Source organism: Schistocerca nitens, chromosome 3 (genome assembly GCF_023898315.1).
Source record: "Schistocerca nitens isolate TAMUIC-IGC-003100 chromosome 3, iqSchNite1.1, whole genome shotgun sequence".
Classification (NCBI taxonomy): Eukaryota; Metazoa; Arthropoda; class Insecta; order Orthoptera; family Acrididae; genus Schistocerca; species Schistocerca nitens.
In genome coordinates, this window is record NC_064616.1 from 644,149,930 (window position 1) to 644,163,302 (window position 13,373).

At 44.7% G+C, this 13,373-nt stretch overlaps 1 protein-coding gene across 1 annotated transcript in view; it reads left to right on the forward strand.

The window, feature by feature from the left end:
* Positions 1–13,050, forward strand: part of LOC126249378 (uncharacterized) — a gene marked incomplete at its 3' end in the record, with an annotated part of 812,647 nt that extends 799,597 nt beyond the window's left edge. The window contains exon 4 of the mRNA XM_049951032.1: positions 12,529–13,050. Coding sequence (XP_049806989.1) covers positions 12,529–13,050 — 522 coding nt within the window. The remainder of the gene's footprint in view (positions 1–12,528) is intronic.
* Positions 13,051–13,373: the final 323 nt, after the last annotated feature.

Consider the following 13,373-nt stretch of genomic DNA (forward strand, 5'->3'; position numbering starts at 1 on the left):
CTGGTAGCAGAAGTACCCTCCCCCACACACTGTCCAATGGATTGCGAAGTACTGAGGTAGATGTAGATCTTGTTTTCTCACTTTATTCGTTGTTTTGTTGTTTACAGCTGCATTTGGAAGAAGGTGATACTGACATTTATTTCACCCCAATGGATATCTAGTCTCGTTGTGTAGTTCAACTACTTGACTCGAAAATTAGAAACTGTAGCGATGGGCACTTTTCATCATAAATTTTATCTGAGAGTAATAACAGTACAATTTAAGTACTGAGGCCACAATTAATTGGAAAAAGAAATAGCATATGAATATGTAAACTGAGAAGGGCTGTACGATATTTTATAGACTCTAGTAAGTGATATGTGTATGTTGTAATGTAATTAAGTAAAAATTTAAAACATACATGTTTTTTGATTACCTAGTAATACGGAAAAGTGTGACTTATGGTAGGTTTAACAATAGTATTGTGATAAAGTACTCAGATAAAAAGTAGGGCTATTTTTTCATACGGCAGATCAGGATTTAGAAAAGCTAGTTTTTGTAGTAGTATTAACATTGGTGTGTTAAGTGTAACCGTTTGGTGAATTTTATCGCTGGTTGCAGCTTTTGTGTGTGAGGTTTAACGTACCTGTAAGCATTCCGAACACAAAGTTAGTCATCCCACCGCGCTATTACCGCCTCCAGCCTTCATAATGACGGGCGAGGAAGAGAGCCCGCAGGTTTCTCCTAGTATGCCACATCCAGCTGATCATGGTTAGATCCCTCACAACTACTACATTGCGAGGATGAAGAATTCTGTGTTTCAGCTCCTGTTCCAAGTAGTTCCAGATCTTCTCCGTGTGTTTAAGATCGGCTGATTTAAAGGACAGTCGAGATACGGTAGGGCGCCTGAGCTTTCGTCAAACGAGGATGGTACGCGTTCAGCCCAGTCGACATAGCTGTTGTCATCTAGGACGGCAAGAGTGTCCACAACATATTCTTCATGAAAACGTAGAAGAAAGGGCAACACTTTCTTACTGAGAATTGAGAATGTTGAAACAAGCATCCTGGTTCATATTATTGTCGACCTGTATGAGGCGCTCAAGTAATGGCACGAAAGACACCCTCAGAACACCACGGAACCACCCCTAGCCCTCAATTACACACTTCACGGATGCGTCCTGAACATCTCACTGGGTCGTTGCCGCCCTCGACACCTAGCATCATTTGAAAAGAGGCGAACTTGCAGCTCGTCGGACCACACCAGGTGCCTCCATTTCGTTTCTGTCCAGTATCTGTACTGACACATTGAACACGTGCATCCTTATACAGGGTGAATCAAGAAGAAAGGTACAAACTTTAAGGGGTGATAGTATTAGTTATTATGAACAAAAAACCACATACTAATATATTTCCTGCTCTTAATATTTTCCGAGGAAACTAATGAAAACAATGGGGAACAAGACAAATGTGGGTGATGTAAAATTAAACAGTGTAATCTAATGTTTTGTTTAACTGCGTCCATTTTCTCGCAAAGGTGCTTAAAAAGTTCACCGTCAACTGCAGTGCATTTTACAGCTATTGTAAACAGCTGCTGGGTTACTGACCTGAGCTCATTCTTACGGTCCTTTACTTGAGCACAAGCATGTAAAATACGAGCGAGAAATTCCATGTAGTGAAGGATGCTTTGGCTGGTTTTTTACGTTGAAATGTCCCTGTTTGGAGTAGCATCAGCCCAACTGGTGTACAAATCAATTACCGTGAAGACATATCGGAACCCTACCGTTGGAAGCAGCGGGCGCGCTTAGTCAATGTGTGTGTGGAAAAAAAAGTATGGCTTCAGAAAAATGACCTATGGTCAGTAAAGGCAACACTATGTAGCCTAATGTCGCTTTGGCTATGTTCGCATGTGAATGCTGGTGAAGAAGGACATGCGACTGACGCCTGTGATTTTCAGACAGCTGTATTTCGGATACGGTTAAGAGGGCATATGTTGATTGTTGATTCGAAGTTTTTTTTTTTTTTTTTTTTTTTTGTTCAGTGTCACCAGTACTATCAAGCCTCAATGCATACACCTTTCCTCCTCACTCACCATGCATGCTGCTGTGAGCAATGGTCCTTTACGAGGTACGCGATTCCAGCTGTCCACTGCACGAAGTTCGCTTCGCGGTGTTCACTCGCAGAGTGGTTGAGATGGACCTGAGTTCACTGACGGCAGCAATTCCTATAGCGCTTGAAACCGATTTTCATTGACAAAGCGCTAGAATCGGTTCGGATCGCTTTGCATCCATCGTTCGCCGTTTAACATGGCTGCGAGCGGTACACCTCTACTTGTAGACACGTTGCAACGTCCGCGTTGATGCACCAACAAATCGCTCCACTTCACTCACAGTGCGGTGATGGGCACATTCACACACGGTAGCTGTTTTCTGCCATTGTGTCGCGTTTCCACGTCAACTCATCTAACTACACTGGTCCCATGCAATCGACTGGCACATACACGCTCCTTCACTGTCACGATTTGTGTCAGCGTTGGATGATTACTTGACCGCCTGGTACCAGTTCTACACTTTTACATCGTTTAGAACCTTTTCAGGCTCATCTACAGATAGGCTCGAGGAAGCTACGTGTTCAATTCCTTAGCGTGGTGCTCTTTTAGGGAGGTGACTAACATTTTGTTCGGCTCGCTTAGCTGTGTCAAATAGATATATTACTGTACCCGCGCCACGAGATATCCTCTGTCATAGGGGCGAGGGGTACGGTAAGAGGAAAGTGGCCTTTGCGCATGAGCAAAGCGAGTAATGATGTACTGCATGCAAATATCAGCAGCCTCGTTGTTAGTGTTCAAGTGGGACAATGCTGGCAGTTCAGGATGTATTGTTTGCGCTAAATGACATACCTACAAGTTGCTACGACTTCTCCTGGTGTGAGGATAGTGGTTTTGCGCCAAGCTGTAAACTAACATCTATAAAATTTAAGCTCATCCATTACGGATATTCTAGAACACGTGACTGTGTTTTGAATACAAATACTGAAAACTGCAACCAGTAGCTTTTTATAAATATTCATGTATTGCCATAAACTAGTTTTCGAACCTTTTCAGGCTCATCTTCAGATGGGACACGTGGAAGCTACATGTTTGTTTCCAAAGCGTGATGCTGGGTACTGGATCTTTGACAGTATGGGCGGTTTTGTAATTGGTATCCATTTTGAAATTTCCATTATGATTGCCAAATGGTCACAGATTACTCAATTTCCACTATGAATATAAATATACACCGATTGTCACGATAAATATATTTACAGATTTATCGTAACAGTCGATATTTATTTGCAAATAACTTACAGGATTGAAGCCAGGTGACTTCGTCGACAACTTCCTATATTCAAAAGGTGCACACCCTGCCATTTACATAAAAATTTTGTCTTGAAACCGACAGGGTGTGTAGTCTCAAAAATCGGCTGTTGTCGATAACGTCACCCGGTTGCATTCTCGTAAGTTATTTGAACACTGTATACCCTGGGAGGAACTGTGGTCTCTCGATATGTTTTAACATTCACTTACTAACTTTTCACTTTCAATTTAAATGTACATTGATTGTTACGATTAATATATTTATAGTGATAATAAGTTTTTATTTATATTAATATTAAAAAGTGAGTAATCTCTGGCCAATTGGTAACCACAAACGAAGGTGCCAGGTTGATACCAACTACAAAGTGATCAGTAGTGTTGCAAGCGAGTACCCAGTATCACACTGCAAGTAAACATATAACGTCCATGTATACCACCTGAAGATCAGCATGAAAAGGTTCGAAAACTAGTATATGGGTATAGCCAAATAGTTTTAAAAAATGAAAAAAGGTCAAATGATTTGTGAAATTATTTGGAATATTATGTAGTACTGTTTACAATAATAGAATACTAAGGTAAACATTGGACTTGAAATTCTCAATTGGTACCTCATTCGCTGTACATGACTTCGAGCATAATTCAAACGTGCCTCAAATGTTTCCATTTCGTTTCTTACTATTAGACAAATCATTTCACGAAAGTTTGACCTTTTTCTTTTGAATGTTTTTACTTTTACTACTTTCGTTCAGAAAGTATGAGGTATAATATACACAAATCAAAAAAATTTCAAATAACTTCCGGGAATTCAGCCAGGTAACACTTTCAGCGACCGCCGATATTTCGGCGGGAGAACACCCCGCCATTTTCAAGGCAAACTGCAACGGACAGGCGGCGTACATGCAAATTTAATACCTCGGTTCTCGGATAGAAGCAGGAAAGATAACACACACACACACACACACACACACACACACTGAACACTAGTGCCACCAAAGATGACCAAAGTCAGAGCTATCGATAGTGAGACTATGAATTCGCAGGTGAGGCAGCATTGACTCTGTTCCTCTGTTTTTTGACAAGGGAGAGAGCCGGATTCCAAACAGAGTTTAAACAGAAACCTCCATCCCTGTTAACGAGGTTGCTCGCTAATTTAATCTCAACTGCCTCCCTAATGACACTGTCCCAATAGCTGGACGTGCATGCCAATATCTCGGTGTTAGGGGTGAACAGTATCCAAGCAATGTTCGGCAATAGCAGGTCTATTTGGCTGCTGTAATCGTGTGTACCGTTTATGCTCAGTACATCTGTCCTCCACGGTCCTGATAGTTTGACCAATATATGCCATGCCGCAGCTACAAGGAATACGATATACACCCGCCTTACGCAGTCCAAGATCATCCTTAACGGAACTCAAAAGTGGTCTAATTTTAGATGGAGGTCGGAAAACACATTTCACATCGTATTTCCGTAAAATACGACCGATCTTATTGGACGTGTTTCCTACGTAAGGCAAAAAGGCAGTAGACTTAGGTGTTACTCAGAATTATCATCAATCACCCGATGTACAGTTGGTCGAAGAGCGCAACGCACGTTCAATCTGTCTATCACTATAACCATTTTGACGAAATGTAACTTCAAGATGGGACAGCTCAGCTGGCAAAGTCTCAGCGTCAGAAACGACATGTGCCCTGTGTACCAAGGTACGAAGTACCCCTTCACGCTGAGCCGAATGGTGACAACTATTAGCTTGTAAGTACAAGTCGGTGTGAGTACGTTTCCTGTAGACTGCATGTCCCAATGATCCATCATCCTTCCTCCGAACCAACACGTCGAGAAAGGGAAGGCAACCATCCTCTTCCACCTCCATCGTAAAACGAATGTTCGGGTGGATCGAGTTCAGATGTTCTAGAAAGACATTCAAATTCTCCCTACCGTGAGGCCAAACAACGAAGGTATCGTCAACGTATCTAAAGAAACAGGCGGGTTTTAAAGGCGCCGGCTCCAATGCACGTTCCTCGAAGTCTTCCATAAACAAATTTGCGATCACAGGAGACAACGGACTACCCATCGCAACTCCATCTGTCTGCTCGTAATACTGGTCATTAAATAAAAAGTAAGTGGATGTCAACACATGCCTAAAGAGATTAGTTAAATCAGCACCAAACCTGGCTTCAATTAACCGCAACGAATCAGACAGAGGAACACGAGTGAAGAGAGAGACCACATCGAAACTCACTAAAATATCAGAGTCATTCAGCCTCAGTCCCTCCAAACGACGTAAAAAATCAGCTGAGTTCCTGATATGATGTTCACACCGTCCTACTTGTGGACTCAACAGAGAAGCAAGATGCTTGGATACACGATATGTCGGAGCGCCGATGTTACTCACTATAGAACGGCAAGGAACCCCTTCCTTATGAACCTTTGGAGATTAAATTAGCGAGCAACCTCGTTAACAGGGATGGAGGTTTCTGTTTAAACTCTGTTTGGAATCCGGCTCTCTCCCTTGTCAAAAAACAGAGGAACAGAGTCAATGCTGCCTCACCTGCGAATTCATAGTCTCACTATCGATAGCTCTGACTTTGGTCATCTTTGGTGGCACTAGTGTTCAGTGTGTGTGTGTGTGTGTGTGTGTGTGTTATCTTTCCTGCTTCTGTCCGAGAACCGAGGTATTAAATTTGCATGTACGCCGCCTGTCCGTTGTAGTTTGCCTTGAAAATGGCGGGGTGTTCTCCCGCCGAAATATCGGCGGTCGCTGAAAGTGTTACCTGGCTGAATTCCCGGAAGTTATTTGAAAGTTGTATACGCCAGGAGAAACTCAGGTCTCAAATCAAAAAAAGTTTTGCATCACCTCGGTTCCGAGAGTTCCGGAACCTATACAGAAAATGGGAATAGAGATCAACATAAACACCATTTCCGCCCTTTTTATTGCCCATGAAAACCACACATTGCATGTTGTACCACCATACAGCGAGATCTTCAGAGGTGGTGGTCCAGATTGCTGTACACAACGGTACCTCTAATACCCAGTAGCACCTCCTCTTGCATTGATGCATGCTTGTATTCGTCGTGGCATACTATCCACAAGTTCAAGGCACTATTGCTCCAGATTGTCCCACTCCTCAACGGTGATTCGTCGTAGATCCCTCACAGTGGTAGGTATGTCACGTCGTCTATAAACAGCACTTTTCTATCTGTCCCAGGCATGTTCGATAGCGTTCACATCTGGAGAACATGCTGGCCACTCTAGTCGAGCGATGTCGTTATCCTGAAGAAAGTTATTCACAAAATGTGCACTATGGGGGCGCGAATTGTCGTCCATGAATATGGTGGCCTCGCCAATATGCTGCCTATATGGTTGCACCATCGGTCGGAGGATGGCATTCACGTATCGTACAGCCGTTACGGCGCCTTCCATGACTACCAATGGCGTACGTTGGCCCCACATAATGCCATACCAAAACAGCAGGGAACGTCCACCTTGCTGCACTCGCTGGACAGTATGTCTAAGGCGCTCAGTCTGGCTGGGTTGCCTCCAAACACGTCTCCGAAGATTATCAGGGTGAAAGCATATGCGACACTCAACGGTGAAGAGAACATGATGCCAATCCTGGGCGGTCCCTTCGGCATGTTGTTGGGCCCGTCTGTACTGCGCTGTATGGTGTCGGGGTTGCAAACATGGACCTCGACATGGACATCGGGAGTGAAGTTGCGCATCATGCAGCCTATTGCGCACAGTTTGAGTCGTAATACGACGTCCTGTGGCTGCACGAAAAGCATTATTAAACATGGTGACGTTACTGTTAGGGTTCCTCCGAGCCATAATCTGTAGGTAGCGGCCGTCCACTGCAGTAGTAGCCCTTGGACGGCCTGAGTGAGGCTTGTGATCGACAGTTCCTGTCTCTCTGTATCTCCTCCATGTCCGAACAACATCGCTTTGGTTCACTCCGAGACGCCTGGACACTTGAGAGCCCTTCTTGGCGCAAAGTAACAATGCGGAGGCGATCGAACCGCGGCATTGATCATCTGGGCATGATTGAACTACAGACAACACGAGCCGTGTACCTCCTTCCTGGTGGAATTACTGGAACTGATCGGTTGTCGGACCCCCTCCGTCTAATAGACGCTGCCCATGCATTGTTGTTTACATGTTTGGGCGGGTTTAGTGACATCTCTGAACAGTCAAAGGGACAGTGTCTGTGATACAATATCCACAGTCAACGTCTATCGTCAGGAGGTTTGGGAACCGGGGTGATGCAAAACTTTTTTTCGATGTGTGTATTTTTAATAGGGATCGGCCCATACTGTTTCTATTAAGAGTATACAGATCAAGAGAAAGCAGAGAATTTTCAATTTGCGCTGTGATTTTACATTTTTTTAAACTATCTCTACAATACTAGCAGCAGCTGTTCGTGAGATATTTCGTTTTCTTGAAATCACTAATCAAGTTTTCCTTAAATAGCCTGATTATTGTCAAGAAATTTAATCTATTTTTGCAAAACTATCCCTCAAGCTGGTCAATTTGATATCTCGTTTGTCCATTTCCCATTCTTCGTTCGGCCATGAAAATTCGACAAATATCCATTGTGTAATAACTAGGGAATATTTTTTTCGTTCCCTGAAACATTTAGTCAGAAAAGTAATTTCCACTTCATCCATCCTTGCTATGAAGGACGATAGGACAACTGACGATATATTCAGCAATAAACAAATAAATCAACAGCTGCATTTTCATCTCTGATTCATTTCAGAGCCAACCGGTCTCGGCATGCCATTATGCCATCGTCAGGCCCTATGAACAACACAGTAACAGCATTACAGCTCCTGAGGTGGGGATAGTGGCGGATACATACGGGGGATGCGCGGGGCGCCATCCCCCTCCCCCCCGCCCCCCCCCTTGCGCGTCCAACCTCATTGCCACCCACGCCGCCCCCGCCAGTCAGCTATTCGTTCGTTTCTTTCGTCTGTCGACTCGACTGAAGCGAGTTATTGAGTAGTTGTACTTTCCTATGTCGACAGTGAATGAGTATTAACTTAATGGCTTAGCTCTGTTGAACACTCACCCTCTATGTCCTATTAACGATATAATTAACCAATTTGCCAAGAGCAATGGGAGCATAGAATTCAAAAATGGTTCAAATGGCTCTGAGCACTATGGGACTTAACAGCTGAGGTCATCAGTCCCCTAGAACTGAGAACTACTTAAACCTAACTAACCTAAGCACATCACACACATCCATGCCCGAGGCAGGATTCGAACCTTCGACCGTAGCGGTCGCGCGGTTCCAGACTGAAGCGCCTAGAACCGCTCGGCCACCCCGGCCGGCAGCATAGAATTCATCATTTAAGAAAGAGAACCACACATGTAACCTTTTGTATCATAAGATGGCATTGTCTTGTAAGGTGTACCGGTATGAAATGAGCGTTTTTTGTGTGAATGAAACACTAATTTTTAATTGAAAAGTAAAAACATTTTATTCAAAGTACTGACCATTGCTTTCTATACATTTTAACCACCTTTCTGACAGTTTGTGGACACCACGCCAACATAAATGTTTGTCTTTTGAAGCAAACCAATGAGACACCCAATTTTCGACTTCTTCGTAGGAATCGAAGTGTTCCTCAGCCAATGCGTGTCCGATTGATGAAAGCAAATGGTAGTCGGAAGGTGACAAGTCTGGTGAATACGTCGGGTGGGGTAGCAGCTCCCAGCCAAGTGTTTTGATTGTATCCTGAACCAGTTTTGCTTTGTGTGCAGGTGCATTGCCGCGCAAAAAAATTACTTTGCCATGTCTTCTGGCTCATGCTGGTCTTTTTTCGATCAATGCATAGTTCAAATTGATCATTTCTGTCTGTAGCGATTAGTATTCATAGTTTCACCGGGTTTTAGAAGCTCATGATACACCACACCTTTGTGATCCCACCAAACACAGAGGATTGTCTTCTTGCCGAATCGATCTGGTTTTGCAGTCGATGTTGATGGTTGTCACGGATTAACCCACGATTTTTCCCGTTTAGGATTCTTAAAATAAGTCCATTTTTCATCTCGAGTAACAATTCGATGCAAAATTGATTTTCTGTCATGTCTTTGAAGCAAAATGTGACAAATGGTTTTTCGGTTTTCCATCTGTCTTTCATTCAATTCATGTGGCACCCATTTTCCACACTTTTGGATCTTTCCCATAGCTTTCAAACGGTCAGAAATTGTTTGTTGCGCAACATTTAGCATTACTGCCATTTGCTTCTGACGCAAAGTATCGTCTTCATCCAATATTGCTTGCAATTCGGCGTCTTCGAAGTTTTTTGGTGGTTTTCCACGTTCTTCATTTCTTACATCAAAATCATTATTTCTGAACCGTTGAAACCATCTTTTGGATGTTGCTTCTGATAGAGCATGATCACCGTATGCCTCGACAAGCATTCGATGCGACTCCGCAGCACTTTTTTTCAAACGAAAACAAAAAATTAATGCTTTCAGCAAATCATCACTTTCTGGTACAGAATTCGACATTGTTAACACGATGAAAACATATGATGTTCTTTGTTCCATGACTTGATGTATACTAAATATCTTTGACAGATTTCATACCAACCAAAAAAAAAATTAAGGCTCGTTCACAACAAATGTTCCCTATCGACACATTTGTATCTTAACGCCCATTTCATACCGGTACACCTGGGTGTATAATCAGTTTAAATAAAATTTTCTTAAACTTTGCATGTGACTTGATTATTATTTATAACGGTAAAAGTGAAGGTAATGCAATACATCTTTAGCGCTCCCTCTTTGAGGTTTTTCTGTACCTATCACTGGGTAGGGGTTGTTGTTGTTGTTGTGGTCTTCAGTCCTGAGACTGGTTTGATGCAGCTCTCCATGCTACTCTATCCTGTGCAAGCTTCTTCATCTCCCAGTACGTACTGCAGCCTACATTCTTCTGAATCTGCTTAGTGTATTCATTCATCTCTTGGTCTCCCTCTACGATTTTTACCCTCCACGCTGCCCTCCAATACTAAATTGGTGATCCCTTGATGCCTCAGAACGTGTCCTACCAAACGATCCCTTCTTCTAGTCAAGTTGTGCCACAAATACCTCTTCTCCCCAATACTATTCAATACCTCCTCATTAGTTATGTGATCTACCCATTTAATCTTCAGCATTCTTCTGTAGCACCACATTTCAAAAGCTTCTATTCTCTTCTTGTCCAAACTGTTTATCGTCCATGTTTCACTTCCATACATGGCTACACTCCATACAAATACTTTCAGAAACGACTTCCTGACACTTAAATTTATACTCGATGTTAACAAATTTCTCTTCTTCAGAAACGCTTTCCTTGCCATTGCCAGTCCACATTTTATATCCTCTCTACTTCGACCATCATCAGTTATTTTGCTCCCATAATAGCGAAACTCCTTTACTACTGTAAGTGTCTCATTTCCTAATCTAATTCCTTGAGCATCACACGACTGAATTCGACTACATTCCATTATCCTCGTTTTGCTTTTGATGATGTTCATCTTATATCCTCCCTTCAAGACACTGTCCATTCCGTTCAACTGCTCTTCCAAGTCCTTTGCTGTCTCTGAGAGAATTACAATGTCATCGGCGAACCTCAAAGTTTTTATTTCTTCTCCATAGATTTTAATACCTACTCCGAACTTTTCTTTTGTTTCCTTTATTGCTTGCTCAATATACAGATTGAATAACATCGGGGATAGGCTACAACCCTGCCTCACTCCATTCCCAACCACTACTTCCCTTTCGTGCGCCTCGACTCTTATAACTGCCATCTGGTTTCTGTACAAATTGTAAATAGCCTTTCGCTCCCTGTATTTTACCCCTGCCACCTTCAGAATTTGAAAGAGAGTATTCCAGTCAACATTGTCAAAAGCTTTCTCTAAGTCTACAAATGCTAGAAACGTAGGTTTGCCATTTCTTAGTCTAGCTTCTAAGACAAGTCGTAGGGTCAGTATTGCCTCACGTGTTCCCATATTTCTACGGTATCCAAACTGATCTTCCCCGAGGTCGGCTTCTACCAGTTTTTCCATTCGTCCGTAAAGAATTCGCGTTAGTATTTTGCAGCCGTGACTTATTAAACTGATAGTTCGGTAATTTTCACATCTGTCAACGCCTGCATTCTTTGGGATTGGAATTATTATATTCTTCTTGAAATCTGAGGGTATTTCGCCTGTCTCATACATTTTGCTCACCAGATGGTAGAGTTGTGTCAGGACTAGCTCTCCCAAGGCCGTCACTAGTTCTAATGGAATGTTGTCTACTCCCGGAGCCTTGCTTCGACTCAGGTCTTTGAGTACTCTGTCAAACTCTTCACGCCGTATCGTACCTCTAATTTCATCTTCATCTACCAGGTGATCAAAAAGTCAGTATAAATTTGAGAACTGAATAAATCACGGAATAATGTAGATAGAGAGGTACAAATTGACACAAATGCTTGGAATGACATGGGATTTTTTTAGAAACAAAAAAATACAAATGTTCACAATACGTCCGACAGGTGGCGATTCACCTGATCAGAATAGCAATAATTAGCATAACAAACTAAGACAAAGCAAAGATGATGTTCTTTACAGGAAATGCTCAATATGTCCACCATCATTCCTCAACAATAGCTGTAGTCGAGGAATAATGTTGTGAACAGCACTGTAAAGCATGTCCAGAGTTACGGTGAGGCATTGGCATCGGATGTTGTCTTTCAGCATCCCTAGAGATGTCGGTCGATCACGATACACTTGCGACTTCAGGTAAACCCAAAGCCAATAACCGGAAGGACTGAGGTCTGGGGACCTGGGAGGCCAAGCATGACGAAAGTGGCGGCTGAGCACACGATCATCACCAAACGACGCGCGCAAGAGATCTTTCACGGGTCTAGCAATACTTTGTGTGTGTGTGTTTTTTTTTCTAATAAAACCCCATGTCATTCCAAGCATGTGTGTCATTTTTTATCTCTCTATCTACATTATTCCGTGGTTTATTATGTTTTCAAATTTATACTGACTTTTTTATCACCCGGTACATTCTCTTCCCTTAACCTAATACGAATTATACAAAGTTACGTTAAGGAAGCTGTTGCATTATTTATTGCTCGTTATAAGAGAAGTGACCGGTTGCAGATTTCCGTATTTGTATAGAAAATTTATGTCAGAAGTAGTGACGAGCGTTCACTTTGATGTTTCAGAAAGAATTCACGAAAGACTGTATCTTCAACGAAATCTTCGAGCAGCACCACTACAACACGTACACGTCGGCGCGCTACTCGGACGGCCGGCGCACGCTGTACGTGGCGCTGAACAAGCGCGGGCTGCCGCGCAAGGTGCAGGTGCGGGCGGGCGCGCCGCTGCGCCGCCTCAGCACGTACACGCGCACGCTCACCAAGCCGGCGCCGCAGGCCGCCGTCGACCGCCTGCTGGCCGCCGCCGCCGCCGCCGCCGCCGCCGGCTCCGAGCCGCAGCCCACGGCGCACCCGCTGCGCCACCACGCGCACCATCAGCTGTGCCCCGTGTCGCGGGCGCCCGCGCCGCCGCCCGACGACGCGGCCGCCGACGGCGACGCCGACGGCCGCGACAAGACGCGCTGCCGGCGCCGGCGCAAGCGCAAGAAGAGGAAGCGGCGCTGCCGCGAGGGCGAGCCGGAGGGAGAAGACTGCCAGGGCCGGGGCAAGGGGCAGGCGCGGCGGCCCGCCAAGGGCGGCAAGGCCCGCCGCCGCTGCAAGGACGCGGCCGACCGCGAGCTGTGCCGGCGGCAGCGGCAGCGCCAACGCCAGCGGCGGAGGGGCCGCGACCGCAGCCGCGGCCGCGCCAGGCGCCGCAAGCAGGCCGCCGCCGACTCTAGTTTTAAGGACCGGACGAACCAAAGAGATCTGGAAGGCAGCGGCAGCGCGGAGCCCGCGGAAAGACTGACGGCGGAGGCGGCGGCGGCCGCGGCGGAGGCGACGACGGTCCGCACGCAATGACTCACCGCACCCCTGTGGCTCGCCGCGGCCAGCGTTCTCCACTCGACTCGCGACACCCTGCGTGCTCACAC